Source organism: Balearica regulorum, chromosome 17 (genome assembly GCF_011004875.1).
Source record: "Balearica regulorum gibbericeps isolate bBalReg1 chromosome 17, bBalReg1.pri, whole genome shotgun sequence".
Classification (NCBI taxonomy): domain Eukaryota; kingdom Metazoa; phylum Chordata; class Aves; order Gruiformes; family Gruidae; genus Balearica; species Balearica regulorum.
The window spans coordinates 7093054-7112297 of NC_046200.1; the positions used below are offsets into that span (position 1 = coordinate 7093054).

The window sequence follows — 19244 nt, forward strand, 5'->3', positions numbered from 1 at the left end:
ATGCATGAAGTGTGGCTCAGAGGCTGACTGCCATCCGGTACAGCAGGATCAGGATGTACCAGGACTCAAATTCCAGTTGTGTTTCACACCTGTGGGGTGTTTCACACTCTGGTGGGCAAAACTAGCTCTGTATTTCCAGAGGACCCACACTTAGTCTCTGAAATCGTCATAGCTCTGGAACAGAAGTGATGCAGAGACTTAAACAAACCATGTTGGGGCACTTTGGAGGTGTGCTGAGAGCTCTGGAGGCCTCACTGAGGCTCTGCAACACACCAGGCACTGGCAGAGCCCTTCCTGGTAGTCCTTGCAAAAGATCTTTCATGCCCTATCCTCTTTTTTGCCCTCTCTATTTCAGAGTTCGCACCTTCCCAAAAGAGTCCCACCTGGGCCACGACACAGTCCGAGCCCTGATGTACTACGCCCTGAAGGTCTGGAGCGACATTACTCCGCTGAATTTCCATGAAGTGGCAGGTAACAACGCTGACATCCAGATAGACTTCTCCAAGGCAGATCACAATGATGGCTATCCCTTTGATGGACCTGGTGGGACAGTGGCACATGCTTTCTTCCCTGGAGACCATCACACTGCAGGAGACACCCATTTTGATGATGATGAGTATTGGACCTTCCGATCGTCAGGTATGTTAGGGTGGGAGAGCTGCAGACAAACGCATGTGCTTGCAATTTCCCTCTTCTGTGCTGGTGGCTAGAGCAGTTTAGTCTCCACTACACCTTCACCCCAGGCTTGCAGGTCCCACCACCTTCTGGTTTCCCATTCCACCTTGCTAGTGAAACGACAGCAGCCAGAGGACCTTATGCATCCCTGGAAGCCTCACTGATGTCTCCTTGTTTCTCCCCATCGTATCGGCAGTTGCAGAGCTCCCCATTGCCCACCCCCAGTCCCTGTCTCTTCTGGGACCTGGAAGGTCACAGGTTGGGTGTGCAGCTGTTGGAGCTCTCGGATGGGGACCATATTCTCCGATTTCACTGTCTTTTGGGTGGCTTCATTGCCACGTGCCCTGGTTTCCTATTTTTAAAGCGTATTTATCAGCTGACCTGCCTGGAAAGGGCTCTGTGATCTGCAGGGAAAAAGCCGCCTGTGAATGCTAGATTTTTCCTGCCATCTCGTGTCCGTTACCCGCCATCAGGATGGTTGCAGGTTACAGGGTTTTTTTCTTTTATTTCATCTCACCTGACTAGAACAGAGTTTTAATAAGCAGATGGACTTTCAGAAGCGAATGTGCCTCAGATGCATGAGCCATTTGTGGGGATCAAGTCCCCAGCCTTTGTCGGGCACATTTTGACAGAGAGCCTCCTCTGCACTCGCCAGCCGCTTGTTTATTTGTCACACCACCTCCTCCACCAGCCTCCCTGTGGGCTCCTGCTGCCTCAGCTTAATGATTTTGTTTAGACTTAATCATCTTCTCTGAAACCAGCTAATATCTTCTTTCTCCCCACCTTTCTCCTCCCTTCCCACCAGCTGACCTCTGTCCATCCCTGCTGAGTGTTTGTGGGCAGGAGTGTTCACCAGATGTGCTGGAGGAGGTCTGGGGTTAAGGATAAAGGTCTGGACAGGCTGGTTCTTCAGGATTCAACCTGCTCCTTGGTTCATGCCACTGTGCAACCCCAACCGATGTCTTCTGGGGAATCAAAAAAAGCAGCAGCTCTGCTCTGCATGCATACAGAACGGAGGCAAGTCCTGAGGTCTGGTAGCTTGCCGTTGCAGATGTGTTATGTGATGAAGTAAGGAGTGGTGCCCCTTTTTGTAGCTGGTGGTTGGGAATGCTCACTGTGAAACAGGCTCGTGTGGAGGAGCGGGCTCAGGGCTGGTGGCCCCCAGAGAGGGGGATCCCTCCAAGCATTGACGAGGGACCAGGGGATGAGCCTGACGGCGAGAAAGCCGCCCTCTATTTTGAAGGTCTTGGAGCTATCTGAACTTCATCTTTTATTTATTTTGTTCTCCCTAGTGATTCAAAAATAACAACTTGGTAGGTGATATAAAAATATCCCCAAGGTTGTCAGTTTGGCATTAAAATGTCAGAAAGCATATGTCTTTTTCCCCCCTAGTGCCGGGGAGAACCGGCACAGGTTATAAAAATCCCGTCTGTTTACAGACACTGTAAATAATAGTCATCAAGGAAAAAGCAGAATTCAGCAAAAATATCCCACCCAACACCCCAAGCCTGGTGGGGAGCGCAAAGGACTGTGCAGGATCAGCCATGGCTGCTTCTGCGCAACATCTCCTTTGGCCCTGACCGTGGCTCAGGGGACGTGGGGCTCCCCTGAGGTCCTCAGAGACCTTGGCTTTCCAACTGCACTGCCTTTGTATTACAATACTTGCAATCATGATCCTTCTAAGAGCCATACTTAAAAGCATCGCCGCCCTCTGGTACTGCTCTGCAGGGCACTGCTGTGCAGCGAGGGACAGCAATTGCACGGGTGCTTGGCCCAGCCGGTTTGGAGCTGGGTGGTGGGAATGCACCAAGCAGGATCAGTCCTGTATGGCTCCTGCGGGGAGCTCCTCCTTTGCTTTGGCAGCAATGGTGCAGGTTTGGAAGCAGACATTAACCCCTGTTGAGATCTGACCTGAGCATCTGAGGTTCTGGAGAGTATGGGATGGGTTTGTGGGTGGGTGCGGTCTGAGGCTCTGGGGGTTGCGTTGCAAATAAGGAAATTTGGTGAGAGATAATAGAGAGAGCCCAGACTGAGGAAAAGTGTCATCAGAGGAGGTGTCAGGGTTCAATAAAGTCTCCCTGATGCCCAGTGTTGTGTGTGAGGATCAAAGTGTTTGCCTAAGGGAGCAGACCCTGGAGCTGCAGCCCCACCGGCACAAGGTGTGGAGGGAAGAAGACAAGCAAATCCTCTGGAAACAAGCTGGACATGATCACCTTGCCCCTTCTGCCATAATCCTGTCAGAACAGCAGTTAGAAGAGCGGGGTTGTTGGCTGATGAGCAGGCGAACAGCTCCACGTTTGTAAGCGTGCAGGAAGGCGTTCGTGGTGGATTTGGCCATGGCAGCAGCGTGCCATGCCAGCGTGTGGAGGCAGGGAAAGCCCAGCCGAGCACCGTGGGCAGGCAGGCGCTGCCAGGCACTCACCAGTTCCTTGGCACGTGGCTTTGCTCGTTATTGCGAGCATTGGCGAGCCTCTGGCCGGCAGCAGAGGTTTGGTATTCTGGGCGTCTCAAAGACTGTGTCTGCAGCTCCTGCAGGGCAGATGTGAGATATGGGAGACAACCGCTGTGGCCCAGCTCCTGCGGCGCGGGTTAGCGGGGATGATGGATGGTTCTGCCAAGGTTGCTGCGTCAGCCGTTTGTCCAGCTCTTTCTCAGGTGCCATCGGTGATCCGGGATTAAGGGGGGTGATCCCCAAGCTTGTGTGGGGCTGAGGACTCACGCTGTGGGCTGATGTCTGGCTTGCTTACCGGTTTCATATGATACACTTCAGTCTTCTTTTTCCAACTGGAGAAAAATTTATTTTTCAAACTTCACCTATTCCAAAGCTTTTCCTTCCAGTTTATCCAACATGTCTACACATTCTCTTACAGCTTGCCCAAACCCCCAAAATACAATCAGTACATAGTGACTTTTATTTCAATTTTGTCTTTATTTCCAGATGCTCATGGGATGGACCTATTTGCTGTAGCTGTCCATGAGTTTGGCCATGCTATTGGCTTGACCCACATCTCTGCCATAGAGTCTATCATGAGACCCTACTACCAAGGTCCAGTGGGGGATCCTCTGAAGTATGACCTACCTTACGAGGACAAAGTTCGAATCTGGCAACTCTATGGTAAGTTTGTGTCCCTCATGTGGCTACTGCCTGCTTCTGCCATGGAGCACGCTGGAATAGCCGTTTTCTGGGGTGAGCGGAGCTGGTGGGGAGGATGGTGTACCCTTCTACTGCTTCTTTGTCTTTATGCATAGGCGTCAGGGAATCTGTGTCCCCCACAGCCAAGCCCGAAGTAAGCAAAACCGATGACCATCCTATCCTGCCAGAGCTGCCAGAGAACCGATCCACTGTCCCGTAAGTCAAGTTTGTTTTGTTTCTTTTCAACTGTCGCTGATGTTCCTGCAAAGTGCATCTAGTAGTGAAGCTCCACTCAAGCACCAGTGTCTTGCCTGCTCACTTTGGTATTTCCCTCTGGTCCTTTGTCTTCTGGAAAACACAGGCACACAGAAAGTGCCTCTTCTTCCTCACATCTCCTGATCATCTCCTGCATATACTACTGCTTTTTTCAAGCAGTATGTGTGGAGACTGGCCAGTCAGCCCGCAAGTGAAGTGGTTAAGAGCAAGAGCAAGTGATAGGTGCTATCTATCCCTTAGTTAATTTTTATCAATCAAGGCACATCCAGAAATTCTGTATTATCTTGGAATGCTTTGCATTTCTCTAAGACTCAAAATTTTACTTGTGTTAATGGTAATTTGTCCCCATCACCCTTAAGCAAACTCATCCTTGCTGAAATTTTAATCAAACTTCCTCTGCACTATCTTGATTTGTGCAAGCATAACTTACTTAAATCTTTCCACGGTGAGCAACTCCCTAATGTACCTGTGGGGGTGAATATTGGAACAAGTGGACCGATAGCCTGACTCCAACGCAGGTTTGAATTGGCAAAGGACTGCTTACACTGAGTGTCATCAAGCAACCAGCATGCCCTCATTAAGGGAAGTTCTGGATCTAGCTCATTAATAAATGTTGGAGTTACCAGATTGTTTTACTACCAGGGCAGCAGGACAGTTAAAAGAGGAAGGGACATTGAACAAAAAGGCAGGAGTTCATGGCCACATGTATTTTTGCTAGATACCAGGAGCCCCCCAAGTGAGAGCAGCAGAGAAGGAGCAGATCACCTTCACCTCCTGGTCTGACCTCTTCTGAGGTTTGACCTTGAGGACGTCACTTCACCTCTCTGTGCCTCAATGTGCCATCTGCAAAGAGAGGATAACGGCACTGAAGTGTGAACAACCAGATTATTCCTACAGTAATGGGACCAAGAGTATAATCTTGAAAAAATATCCCTGTGCTGCAGTTGCTTTTCCCACCTCAGCACCTTCTTCACCCTTCCTGGCCCTGCTTGGTGTGATGCCCACAGTACAGAGGTGCTGAGCACCTGCTCTTGGTGGAGGTGTCCCAGCTGCCAGGGTTTAGAAAGGCTACGAGGGTCCTAAGCGACCCTTTTCCTTGAACACGCTGAATGCCATTAGTTATCTGTTTTCCACATAGCTTCTAACGGAGCTTGTCCACAAGGCTCTGTATGGCCATGTTTTGACCTAGCGACAAGAGCATTTCTCCCTGCTGCTGTTGGAGGCCATTGTCTCGCACCAGCACCAAGAGGAGCAGGACCCTTGTTGCCAACTCTTTCTTCTTGCCCCGTGTGTGACTGGGAGGGTGGATGGGGTTCACCTCCACATCTGTCGCTTTGTGCCCAAAGAGGGCCGCGAAGCTGGCACTGCCAGCCCAGCACAACTCTTCTATCAGCAAATTAGATTTATGCTTCCCTGTCACCCACAGCAGCTTTTCTGTGCATGTTCCCAGCATCCTCTCCTTGTCCTCCATCAATCATCATTTCTCACATGGGCTTCATAGCACTTTCAGTCCTTCATACTCTGCCTTTCCCATCCACCTTGTTAAAAGCAGCTCAGTATCTCAGCTGCGACTTGCCAGGTGGCTTTCACCACATATCGTATGCCATTGTCTCGCATGTGGCATCCTCTCCCTGTGTTTGGTCTCATCTGCTTTCTGCTTTGCAGCTCCGTCGCCTCTCACTGGCATTTTGGAGCTCAGCCTTGGAGCAGCAATGTCCCCAGCCGCTGGAGCGAGATGCTGCTTGGCTCTTATCCACCAAGTGTCCTGCTGCCCGGGGGCAGCCGGCCGAGCTGCGCTGTGCCACTGAGGAACGGCAAGCCAGCTCTGCCCTCACCAGTTACGCTAGCTGGTAGATGTAGAGTGTGTCCCTGCCTGAATCCCAGCAATGGTCGCCGGTGGCCCGAGGAGCGTGTCTGCCACAAAGCTGTCTTCAGGCTGAGGGCTGCCCAAGCTCGCCTTGGAAATCCCTGTGCACGTGGCTGGGTTTGAGCGTGAGGAACGACAGATGCAGCCTGTGGTCTTCTGCGGGGGGCTCTGGGGGCAGGGGAGATGCGGTCCATGGGAAGGGGGACACCGGGGAGGACACAGCCCCTCGCTGCCCACCTGGGCCGTGCTCACCTGGGCATCTCTCCGCAGGCTCAGGCGGGACGTGCCCAACAGATGCAACACTCACTTTGATGCAGTGGCCCAGATCAGGGGAGAGGCTTTCTTCTTCAAAGGTAAGTGCCCGCTGCCGGCAGTCTTTGTGCGCGTCACCCTGCAGTGATGTTGGCATGACAGTGCAACGCTGCAGCAGCGGTGTCGGACAGGCTGGGGTGGGCGATGAGGATAAGCTGGCTTAGGGTTTCCAGGCTGCGGGGCCCCCAGACCCAGGTAGGCGTCTCACATGCTGCTGACTCCTTTTGGCTCAAATCAAAGGGCTTAGACCTTTATCAGCCCGCTGAGGATGGATGATCAGGAAATTGTACTGTTAATGTGAATCCTGCCTCCGGTGCAGAAGGAAACCACCCGGCTCGTGCCCAGTCTGTCACAGCACAGCGGAGGAGGTGCCTGGGCAGCCGATGGCTGGGGACACGCAGTGGCACTGGGGGGGGGGGCAGAAATCACAGCTAAATGGGGACTGAGAGAGAGGAGGAGAAGGGATGTGCTAGAGGTATCCAAAAGATCACGTAGTAAATTGACCATTTCTTTTATCAAAAAAGGAGAAAGCCAGTGAAACTATAAAACAATGTATTTTAAAATTATAAAAATTGATATTTTTAAACCCAGCACATAATTAAGCTGTGGGACTTGCTGCCAAGAGCGGTTGGGTAGCATGAGCCAGGTTGGGGGTCTGGCAGATGGTTAGGGAGGAGAGACCAGAGGAGCGCCCGTGGCAGCAAACCCTCCTGCCCACTGCGGTGCACAGCTGGTGCGGTGCCCACAAGGGACCGGTGTCCTAACACCAGGGCAGGCGCGTGTCCACGTGGCATGTCCCAGGGTTTAACGCTTCCCTCTGAAGCAGCCGGGCTAGTGACAATCCAGCGCAGCACTTTGTACCGCGCTCTGGCCAATGGCACCGCACTGCCCAAGCGAAGAACTCAAATCTGATATTCGTGCTATCAAAGTCAAAATCTGGGTCAAACCAAGGATGAGCAGAGCAACAACACCTCTCCACTGCTTTTTTCCTGGATGCCTCCAACTTTCCTTTCCTCCCACGCTTCACCTTTCCTAATGCTGCTTGCTGTGCATTGCTCAAGGATAACGTGCGTGCAATTGCAGAGGCATCTGGTTCCGTGTCAGCACACACTTGCTGGCAGTGTGTTCCCGGGGTGCCCGGCTGTCGACAAGGATCCCATTGGCACCGTCTCAGCTGTACACAGCCCATGTGGGCTGGACGCCACAGGCTTTCTTTCCCATTTTCCTAAGATGGAAAAATGCCCACTGGGCACTTCTTTCCATCCTGGCCACCATTTGACCACCCCAAAGCCATCCAGCAGCGAAGCAAAAGCATCTTCCCCCGGGATCGGGAGCAGCATCTGGGCCATATAACCCATCTGTGTATTACACTGTGAGTCTCGGGTCGCAGGCAAGAATTGCAGAAGGGCTCCGGAGAATTCTATGTTGTCTGTGCCCTCAGAGGAGCACAATACGGAGGCTGTTCCCTTGCGGTATTTGTTCAGATGACGGCTCCAGAAAGCCACAGTGAAGAAGGGAAAATAAAAGACAAGAACTGGTGTCCAGGATAAATGGCTGGCTGTCTTTCAGAGGGGAAAAAAAAGATGAAAACTGAAGAGAAATCCATCTCAATGTCTATTTTTGGATATATTTATTCTGGGCCAAAATGCAAATGCAAAGAGCATGGTGTCAGTGGGTGCCAGCTGTGCACGGCTGCCTCTGAAGCCCAGCACCTCCCTCAGAGCCCCCATCGCTGCCACCAAACCATCCTGGCACCAAGAGGCGGGGATGTCACCTCTGGGGCAGGATTTTAATGACCTCCAGTGATGAGCATCCTCCGTCGATGGACATTTTGTTCTGAGCTGGTCCAGCTGGTTCCTTAGCTGGAGAGCAGCCTTTCCCGCTGCAAAGGCACCAGGACCGGAGCTCCGCAGGGCTCCCAGGCTTGTCGTATTGAAGGCAATGGTGGGTTCTCTGCACTTTGAAAACTCCACTTGCTTTGATTTAGGTGCCTTGCTACAGGCTCCTGAAGTTTTAAAACAACTTCGGCCTGTGTATGTGTCTGCACAGTGCGTGCAGCAGTCTTGCCAGAGGCAGCCAAAGTACGGAGAGCGCGGTACGCAGCTGGGATCAAAATCACCTGGTATTAAAGAAAGCAATTGCCTCAACCCATCATCCATATAAAATGAGACGCTCGGGACAGCAGGACTTTACACTTGGCTTTCATCCTGCTCAGTTTGCCAGCTCAGAGGGTGGTTTTAAATCAAGCTTTTTAAACAAACTCGGGGTTGGGATTTATTTTTTTTATTATATTTCTGCATGTTAATGGCAGCGATTCCCCCACGGATCTGGCTTTGGCTGATGATCATCCAAGCAACCACAGCACTTTGGCTTGGCCATGACAAAACACAAGCACGGGCAGACTGCGGCCGTGGCATTACGAATTCTTTGCTACTTAATTGCTATATTTTGTCACTTTTTCCTGATAGCTTATCAAAAAAACCAACCAAACTAACCAACAGCCCCAGGCTATGCCTGACTTTGAGGGTAGATGTAAAGCACGCTTGCTGCAGTCGCACACCTGCTGAGCCCATCGCTGGCAAAGGGTTGAAATGTCGAAAGCACTGAGGCTTCCCTCCTGCTCTCAGATGAGCCCAGGGCACTCCCAAGTTCAGGTGCTTATCTGCTAAAGAAGGAATTATGTCGACCTGTATTTCTTGTTCAAAAAGTGCTAATCTGGCTTTGTCTAGTGCCTCGCTAATTAGAGATGCAGAGATCATCTTTATTTAATTACATGTGTTTCCATTGATGTACAATGGCCACCAAATTTAAATCCTATTTTTTTTAAAATGTTCTTAAAAAGAATCTGTAATTATGGCAATTCCTACCACATTTGAATGTATTATTCATTCGTAGGTTTCAGTCAGATAGAGCAAATATGCAAACTGGAGCAGAAGAACAAGAATATGATATAAATCCTTATAATTAGAATAAACCCCTCTCTCTGCAGATGTTTAAGTGTTAGAGTTTTGCCTCCTGCATTATTAGGCTAAGATCCAATTTCCATAAAATTTTAAAAGATGGTGTCACAATCTGCCGGCTCTGGAGAAAGGGCTGAGTGTCTTGAATACAAATCTGAAGACGCATCTTTGGTTTCTGTTGCTTAGCCCCCCTTGGGAAACCATGCAAGAGCAGATGTAAATAACATGCAATAATTTCTAACAGGCAATAACAAATATGAGACAAAGTTGAGAGCTGGCTCTTAGACATCTTGCTCCGGCTCAGTTCTCACTGTGTGGAGCTCTCGGGGGAAGAGGCAGCGTGAAGCGTGCTGCAAAACCTGAGGCTGAGAATCCCTGAGGCAGTGCAGAGAGTCGGGTGTCGAGTTGCCCCTAAAATCATTAAGAGTCTTTGGGAAATCCCACGTAAGGCTCCTTCGGCAGGAGAAAGTTTGGCATCCTTCCTGCAGAGCATAAACCCGTTTCCTTTTCCATTACCCAAAATATTCCAGAAATATCCCAAGCCAAACTCTTTTCTAGCTGGGGCAGCGTTGCTGCAGGTGCTGGAAGTGTGACTGCTTACACCATCGGCACATTTAGCCCCTGGGAGCGCTGCAGGACTGAGGTCCCCTGCTTATCCAGTGCCTCGAGATGGTACCAAACTCCTTAATTGCGCCTCCTTCCCCTCCTCAACCCTTCCTGTTTTATTAATGTAGTTTCCTCCTGTATTTTCGTACTCCCTTTCTTCATTAAAAAGCCCCTTCTGATATTTCTGTGATTCATCGTAACATCATACACATTTCTAAATATGAAAGCAGCTGGGCACCCTGTGTGCAGGAAGCTGCGGGTGCTCCGCGAGAGGAGAAGTAGGGATGTTTCTTCAGAGGCTCTTGCTAAAGGCTGCGGGTGCCTGGTGTAGCTTCAGGTCCTGGTCCCACCAGCTCCCAGGAGGTCCCATGCAGAGCAGCGAGGGAGGAGATGAAAGGCTCCTCTCACCTGCTCCAGCTCAGCGGTGCAGCTTCACGCCACAGCCAGGAGTATGACGACTCCAGTGCAATGTCCGGAGGATTATTTTGATCTCGAAAAGGGGATTTCTTCTAATGGCTGCCAGAAATAGAAAGCGCTAGCAGCTGCTGCTGGGAAGCAGGATGCCTGTAATTCATGGCTCCCATCTCACGCGCTTTGCTTCCTGCTGCTGCTGCGTGCCTGGCGCTCATCTCCCCCGGCGACTGTGGGTTGCAGTGTGGTTCAGTAATGTCCAGTCTGTTCCTCCAGGCAAGTACTTCTGGAGACTGACTCGCAATAAGCACTTGGTCTCCCTCCAGCCGGCTCAGATCCACCGTTTCTGGCGGGGCTTGCCGCTCAACCTGGACAACCTGGACGCGGTCTATGAGAGAACCAGCGACCACAAGATCGTCTTCTTCAAAGGTGAGAGCAAACGCGGTGCTGGAGGCAGCACGTGTGTCTCCCTGGTGTAGAGCCCGGTGCCCAGGTACCTTGGCAGCATTTTGACCTCTCCCGCAGACAGGAGACACCAGCATCAACCCTCGAGCATCTCCCAGGGCAGGTCTGAGGTCTGTTGTCCGTGAGCGAGGCCAGGAGAAATCAGCTCGCAGGGAGGGCAGGCAAAAAGTAGCAGTTGTGTTCGCCAGAAAATGAGGGAAATGTCATTGAAGAAAAACTGCAGCCAAACCTAACCGAAATTTTTGCTTTTTAAGAACAAAATAAAAGCAGGAACCACCCCCACACACACTTTACAGGTTTTGTGTTCCTTCTTTGGCCTTTTCTCTTTTTAGTATTGGTTGTCAAGAAGTGAAGAAGCTGCAGAGGGGACAAAAATTAAAACCTGAAGAACTTGGGTTTTACCATTTATATTTCCGTTATTACTTTTTTTTTCTTAAAATAAGTGGTATAATAATAATAATAATCTCATTTTTAAAACATCTCGCAAGTTTCTTTCAGAAGAGCTGGAGGAAAGAGATTAGCTCTTGGTTCCTATGCAAATGTCCAAGTCCCCCACAAACCTCCACCCACGCTGGTTAGGTGTTACCCATGTGCTGAACATCACCCAAGCCCCCGGCAGGCACCGGCTCTTGTTTCATAAAAATACATCTCAACCATCCATGGTCCCTGTCTGGAAATTGCTTTTTGTTTCCTGATCGTTCTGCTCCAAGCATGGTGCAATTATCGGTTTTAAAAGTGCTGAGCCAAGCACTTCTGAAAGCAATAATTTGGTTTTGATTCCTCCAGCAAGCCTGGAGGGAATGGCTTTACATCCTGTCCAAGCCTCTGCGCTCGCAGAAGCATTTCCAAGCGCAGCCAAAGCCCTTCCAAGCAGCCTGCGCGCTGAGCACCGCAGAGCCGTGCCAAGCCCTGCGTCTCCCCGAGGAATAGCACGCAAAAGGCTCCACCGCGTGTTTCCAGCTGCCTCGGGCAGCCTGCCGTGCTCTGCCCTTCCACTAATCCGGAGGGAATGGGGCCAGCTGGAGCGTAGCAGCCCTTACGCCTGGCACCAGCCCGTCCCAGTCAGGTCTGCGGACCACAGGCTCGCTTCCCTCCCTTCTCTCCCTGCTGGGGATGGAGAGACCTCTGCAGCTCAGGGCCAGGGGCTCCTCTTGGCTGCTGGCTAAATTTTGCTTGTAAGGCCAAAATTAGAGCTGTGCCACATCTGGGGTCTTGCCCCTGCAAGGCACAGCGCTCCGTGGTCACACATGATGTGTGTGCTAGTCCTGCCTACCTCCTAAGATTAAACTCGAGATTTTCTTTCTGGCTATAAAATACTGTCTCGTTCTCTCCCTCCAGCGCTGTTTCATTGATCCTTGGACAGAAACCAAAGCACACAAATTACTCTGGCCTCTAAGGTCCTGCTGCTGATACATGGGCATGTATTTAGGTGCCTCTTCAGATTTTCTAGAAAACTGTGGGAGGAAAAAGCCTGATCTTTAAAAAAAGGTTGTGTGATGCCCAGAAGGACACTGCAGGTTCCCAAAGAGATGTTGTACAAACAGAAAGACCACGCCAGTGGTTAGAAGATTATGTAGGAACTGAGAGATCTGGGTTCGTTTTCTTGTTCTGCCACAGACCGTGGGCCAGTCATGTCATGCTTCGTTTTTATCTGAAAAAACCCCCAAACACATTGACAGTCCTCTCCTGCCCAGGGTAGGGCCGGGGGGGTGGCTGTGTAGGACACTCAGCTGTGATTTGTCCAGCCCCCCGTGCATCCTCCTTACGTCCCTTAAAATGCACAGGGCCTTCAGCCCAGCTGGCTCTGCAAAGCGTGGTGATTTCTCTTCCAAAGTGGGACCACACTTTGCTTCTCAGGAGTCGACTAGCGGGCAGATAGTGCTCAATTTGCCCATAAAAGCTGCATGTGACTTTCAGCTGGATATCAGGCAGAAATCAAAGGGGCAGAAAAACAAATGCTGCCACCAAATGCATAAAAGCGACGACCATACTGGTGCCGTCGGTGTGTTCGTGTTCCGGGACCGTCATGCCTGCAGCTGCTCAGGAGCAAAGTGTGGCTATGCTCCATGGAGAGCCTGACACAAAAAAAGCAGCTATTCAAAGCTTGAGGTTCCCCACCGGGCTGCTGCCTTCCCATCCCCATCCTTCAATGCCAAGAGCTCAGTCCTGAGGATTGTCACGGCAACAGATAATGAAACATCAGCTCGTCTGCGGGGGAATGCTGGTTTCGGCTGTGAAACAAATGTGATTTTGCTCTGTGCTTCTTTCCTTTCCCCAGGAGACAGATACTGGGTCTTCAAAGACAATAATGTGGAGGAAGGATACCCACGGCCAATCTCGGACTTTGGTCTGCCACCAGGAGGAATCGACGCCGCTTTCTCCTGGGCCCACAATGACAAGACTTATTTCTTTAAGGACAATCTCTACTGGCGCTACGATGACCACGAGCGGAGGATGGATCCCGGGTACCCTTCAGAGACCATCCTGTGGAAGGGAATACCGAGCCCTTTAGATGATGCCATGAGGTGGTCAGATGGTGAGTCTATATGCTGGGCCAAAAAACACAAGAAAAAAAAAAATCAATGCTTTATTTGCACTCGAACTATAGCCCCTTCTGCTGTGCCTGCTGACATAAACTGCTAAGCCCCAGATGGGACGACAGCTCCTGGTGTCTGAAGGCTGAAGAGGGAGGTAGGCTTCCAGCCACAGCTCCCCACACTGCTTGCTCAAATAGTTTGTAATTTCAAGCTGGCAACAAAAATATCCTGGGGGTCTAATAATTTGATTTTATGAAAAGAACACAGTTGATGTTGTTTTGCAGTGATTTTTATCCTAATATGTGCTGATTTGCTCCTCACTGAATTTGTTGTCATTGGATTTTTAGCTAGATATATGAGGATGTGGACAGAAAATATTTTTAAAGGAGATGTTTTCCCCAGAGTTACAACTTATTTTCTATGGATAAGATTTCTCAGTGGTTTCTTCTCCCTGAAAAGACCACAAAAATTTTGCCACAGGAGATGTTTAAAGCCAGCCGCTCGCTCACAGGAAACTGGCACTTCCAGGTTTTATTTATCAGCGATCTAACGGTGTAATAGCAACCAATAAACCAGGCAGAGGCAAGGGACATTCCCAGAGGCTTTTCAGACTGAATTCCTGAAGCTATTGAGAGTGACCAGCCATTCACGCGGGTAGGAGTCCTCTATGAGCATGGGACCTGCTTAGAGAATTCACAACCTTCCAGTTCAGAGTGGAAAAAACGCATCTGAGAGCAGAAGGTTCCCAGGGCCCTGCCAGGCTCTGGTTATTTATCTGCACCCCAGGTCATTAAGAGGTAGCTGAGGTCTTCCTCAGCCTTACCATGCCCTGTCACAAGACTGCCCACCGATGGCCACTGAGAGTGTGTACGGTGCGTCCAGCCGAGGATTTACTGGGGTTTTTACCCCGCGCACCCTCGGTACCAGGGGATGCATCCGCTCGAGGACCCACCATAGAAGAGGCAGCATCTCACCACCCACCTCCCATCTGGCTTGGGGGGTCCTGGCTGGTGTGAGAGATCCCGGCCGGGCGTAGCATCGTCTTTAAGAGCATCCCGCCAGCAGCCACTGCGCTCCTGCAGTGAGAGAGGGTATTGGCAACAAGCAGCAGTATCGCGTGTCCCTCTGCTCCGCAGGGTTCAGCTGGGCTGGGAGTGCTCTGCTGCTCCAACTGCTCCTGTGCCCTTCCCACCGGGGGAGCGCCCATTGCCTCTCATTTTGCTTTTGGGTTTTGGTCTCTCTGCAGGTGCGAGTTACTTCTTCAGGGGCAAGGAGTACTGGAAAGTGCTGGACAGTGACCTGGAGGCGCAGCCTGGTTATCCCCAGTCCATCGCCAGAGACTGGCTGGTGTGCAGCGACATGCAGTCCGACTCCCCAGAAGCAGCCGGGAGCAGCAGGACCGGGGCACGCTCCAAACCAGGGCAGCATGACGAGAGCCGCTCAGAAAACGGATACGAGGTCTGCTCCTGCACCTCAGCCTCCCCGTCCCTCCGGGCTTGCCCTGTGCTCAGACTGTCAGCCAGCCTGGTGCTGACGAGCGTGTGGACAGCAGCACTGATGTGTGCAGCCCTATGACATCTCATCCTATAGACAAGACAACGCCATGGTGCTCCAGGGAGTGGAGGTGGATACGATCCTGTGCTGCAAACTGTTGCAAGCAGAAAAACATTCCTAGGAACATGCCAGTGAAGGGTTTGAATTCTCCATGAGAAATGAACAGTGTTTTTTGTTTTCCTTTTCTTTTTAATTTTACTTTAAAGGTCTAATAACAGATTTTGAGTTCTGCACCTTCTTATTCCCCCATCCAGTTAAAGATGAGAGCAGCCTAACGTTGAATTTAAAAACGTTCCATAGAGAAGTGTTGCTTTGGATGTTTAAACACGGCAAATGAGGGAGGGGAGAGCTACTGCGGTTAAATGGGAACGGAAGAGATGCTGCTGAGACAGCTGGCAACGTCCTGGAGGGAAGGCAGCAAGGCTGTAGGCGAGAGGCGGTAGTTATATGCTGACACAATGTACGCATCCTATTGGATGTACTAGGTAGAAAGAAACTTTGACTCCACTAAGATTAACTGCAAGGTGATCATTTTACTGTCAAACCTGCTGTGGTCACTGATGTCTCGGTAACCTGTATCAGTTTCTACGGGTCAGAAACACCTTTGCCTTTCAGAAGGCAGTGCAGCTTATCTTTGTATCCGAGTCATTTGAATTTAACAATTTCTCTAATAAACCTTGGCTGCCTACACAGAGATCTCCCGGTGCTCTGCCAGACCAAGCCTGCCACCTGCAGTGAGGTGCTGACTGCTCAGGCTCGGGAACAGCCTCCCCTCTGTTCAAGGAGCACCCCTGTTACACCCACCGCCTCAGCCCAATCCATGCACGTGAACTCCTGCTTTTGGGGTTCCTGTTTCAGGTTGGTTTATATTTCGGGAGGGATCAAGATGTATCGCATTCATTTGTGACGCTGTCATACCTGGCTGCGCTGCAGAGGATGGGCTGGAGGGAGGAGGGATGCTGCACAGCCAGCCTCAGGCTCTTCTTGATGCCCCTGCCAGGAGTTTGGAGCGACAGAAGCAAGGTCAAGTGCTGCATTAGGATGTACCTGGGTATTTTTTTTTTTCTCCCTGCTGATCCATTTTCTGTGGGGTAATTTGGGCACGTGAGAGTCCTTGAAAGTGGTGAGTGAGAACCTGTGCTAGGAATTACTACAGAGATGTCGGGAAGGCCAGGGTCCTCCAGTCTGATGTTGTCAAGGGGTGTTAAAGGAGGGAAGTGGGAAGCAGCTGCAAGGACACACTGTTCCTCTTTGCCCTGTTTCTGTAAAGCTCCTACAGAAATGCCTCTTGCTGCCTCTGCCAGGGCCAGCTCCTGGGGGAGACCCAGCAGCAGGCAGGAAGCTGCAGGCAGCGTCCTTGTGGGACCCAAGGCTGCTCCACGGCCCCGGTGCCAGCCAGGGCGTTTGCCATGGGCCTGGGCGCAAGGCAAAGCCCTCTGTGGCGAAGCAGGAAAAACAGGAGAAACACACACTTGCCTCCTGATAGAAAAAAGGGGTCACCTTGAGCTTCCCTCTCTGCTGTTTACATTTTTAAATAGTCCCAATCATTCACAGGGTGCAGCTATTTTCAGGATGATGTGCTACAGTGTGATTTTACGAGGCATGATTCAATGGAAGCCTCCCATTAAACCATTAAATATCATTTTTAAAAAAAGTACAAACCAAAAAGCTCATGCATAGCAGCTCCCTCTGCTGAGTAAAGCTGCCTCTAGTGTTCTCACTGCATCCGTCTTGCTCTGCTCAAAGCAGCTCCACGTCCCTTGCCAGGCTGAGCAGGGGCTGCAGGGGCAGGGTGCTGTGAGCTGCCATCATGGGAGATGGGGTTTCTTTTGGTTCACATCACTTTTCTTCCTCTCCCCTCTTGAGTGAAGAAGACATGGCTTTTAGTCCTTGCTGGGGTGACACTACATGAATGTCAGCATGTTCTAGATTCCTCTGGGAAATGAGGCCAGGTAGGAAGGAGCACAGCATCTCAGGGAATATACCCTCTTTTTTTTTTTTTTTTTTCTTTTTTTGTCTTCCTCCACAAAAGCATTACCCAGAAGCTGCACCTGAAGGATCAGAGGAGGCAGGGATGTGACCAGCACTACTTCCACAGCTCCAGCCCAACCAAGGAGCCTGTTGTGGTGATGACTTATGTGGTCACAGCGATGCTGGCACCCACACTAACAGGACATTAAGTTTATTTAACGTGGGGGGACTGTGATTTATAAATAAAACCTGTGGAAAGGCTGGGCTGGGGCGTCGGGAGCAGATGTGCACGGCACAAAAGCCCCGTTACAGCGCGTGCCCTGGCGCTCAGGGTGCTGCATCGCTCCCCCATGGGGACGCAGCAGTCCCGCGGGCGCGAAGCGGTGCAGATCCGTGGGTGAAAGGGTTTTGTGCTTTACAGACCCAAAGCAGAGCCCCGTGCCCAGCACTGCATGGGGGCTCCGCAGAACCCAGGGAGGACTGGTGGGGGGCCGTGAAGGCTATGGAGGCCCCGAGGGTCCCCCGCAGAGCCCCTGCAGCCACCCCTCCGGGCACAGCGCGTTCGGAAATCCCATCTGCAGATCGCTGTTAGGGTAGAGGCAACAGGTGCAAATCACAGCACAAACCTGCCAGCCGGGGAACTTACTCTCTTGGGTTTTCCTCTCAAGCCAGGCTCGCCGCCTCTTTTTCTGGGAGCGGGGAGGATGGGCACCGCCTGAGAGGGGCTCAGCGGCCGCGCAGCCAACGACCGGCAAACCCGTGTCGGGCAGGGGGACGTACGGCTGCCAGGGGCTGCAGACCCTCTCCCGGGGGGGGGGGGGGGGGGGTGTGGGTGTCGGGGGCAGCCGGGCGGGTTTGGTCGTGCCCGGGGCGGCCGCGGGAGGCCAGCAGAGACAGCGGCGGCACCGCTCCCCGGCCCGCGGCTCGGCCTGTGGGGGCGGCCGCGTGCTGCCTACCGGCCTGGAACCGAGAACGCGACGCGTAAAGGCGGTTTCTGTGCTCCGAAACGCCGGCGGTGCTCGGCTGCCTGGCACCGTCCCTGCGCCTGGATTCCTCCGGTCCTACCCGGAGTCCCCGGGCTGGGTCTCCTCCACAACAACATCCTTGGTCTTTGCTGGAAAAGCCACCTCCACCCTCTGAAAAAATAACCTGAGCATCATATTCCTATTGCACGTTGCCCGGTCTGGGTATTTTCTGACTATCTAAATTCTCAGAGGATTTTGTGAGGTCATTTCAGAGTTGAAATACTTCTCCTATGTAATAGGAGGGATGGGAATTTAAAGGGGGCGGGGGGGACGACTGGCCATCTGAACCCATGAGTATTTAAAGCTGAAAACCTGAGTTGATGGCTGTTCTGCTTGCTGGGGCTGGCTCCAGGGCCTCAGACAAGGTTTTTCCTGGCTCTTACTCCCACCCATCCCCAGGCTCAGCCAGCCCTCAAGGCCTTTTCTGTTTTGCTGCCATAAAGAAAAGCAGAAGGTGGGCAAAAAAAAATATTAAGGTGGGCAGGAGCAGTTTTCAAAAGACAAAGCAATGGCAATGCCTGGATTTTAAAAAATTAATAACGTCATCTCAGACAAAACCGGGGATTTAACAGCTTGAGAAACACAATAAAGTTATTGAGAAGAGACTCATCTTTACTTGCTGATTCAAATTGTAAGGCAGGTGTGTGCTACAAAAGATTCCTGCCTCCCATAGCCCCCTTATAGCTAGGGGAAGACTTGAGGGCTTTTCTAAAATGGGACTTTCTGCTTTATCAAGAATGGCATTTCTCTTCTCAACCCCCAATTAAATCAGAAAATGCCCTTGCACAGCTGGGGGCCAGGACAGCAGGTGGCTCAGCCCCATAGCTCAGGTGGAGCTGCTCTGGATCATGCCCTGTATCAGCAGGTGGGTACATGCTCCTGAACCCTTCCTGGGAACAGAGCTGCTCTTGTGCTTCTCAGATGGCAGTTTGGGAGAGAACAAATACCAGAGCTGCCTCCGGTCCTGCCACCTTGCTTTTTCCATTTCCTCTGCCAGGTGAGTGTGGTGTACGAGTCGGGGCTGAGCGTGATGCTGCTTACAGCAGCAGAAGCAAACCCAAAGGATGTTTTGTCCAGGGGAAGGGGGCTTGTCCTGGCTCTCCATGTCCTAGCAGTTCCTGGTAAGCTTGCTGCTGTGGATTGCTTACTTGCTTTTCTCTGAAATATCTAGACAGGGGCAGTTGGCTGGCCTCGCAGGGCTGGAACAGACATGGGGAGGTACATAGTACAACCAAACCCAAGGAGTACGTAGCTGAGTAACAGTCTATAAGAAGACCAGCTTGGGCTAAGAATAGGAGAGGGTATTAAAGCTGGATGGTATGTGGAGGATTTCTGCAGACATGTGCAGGGCTGTAAATGGGGAAGAGGAGGGGCTGTGTCTGGATCTTCTGCAGTACAAGTGATTCCTGACCTTGTGGTGCTAACAAAATTACTACAAGAGCTGCCAGAGCA

The 19244-nt window shown here is 51.4% G+C and overlaps 1 protein-coding gene across 2 annotated transcripts in view; it reads left to right on the forward strand.

Moving 5' to 3' along the window:
• The window catches only part of MMP17 (matrix metallopeptidase 17), a 67840-nt gene extending 52354 nt beyond the window's left edge, over window positions 1-15486 (forward strand). The window contains exons 4-10 of one of the 2 annotated variants that reach the window (XM_075769539.1): window positions 356-639; window positions 3614-3790; window positions 3925-4024; window positions 6222-6304; window positions 10517-10669; window positions 12984-13241; window positions 14489-15486. In XM_075769539.1, the coding sequence (XP_075625654.1) occupies window positions 356-639; window positions 3614-3790; window positions 3925-4024; window positions 6222-6304; window positions 10517-10669; window positions 12984-13241; window positions 14489-14817 (1384 nt within the window). In that variant the 3' untranslated portion in view covers window positions 14818-15486. The remainder of the gene's footprint in view (window positions 1-355; window positions 640-3613; window positions 3791-3924; window positions 4025-6221; window positions 6305-10516; window positions 10670-12983; window positions 13242-14488) is intronic. The other variant, XM_075769540.1, reaches the window with a different exon arrangement.
• Window positions 15487-19244: the final 3758 nt, after the last annotated feature.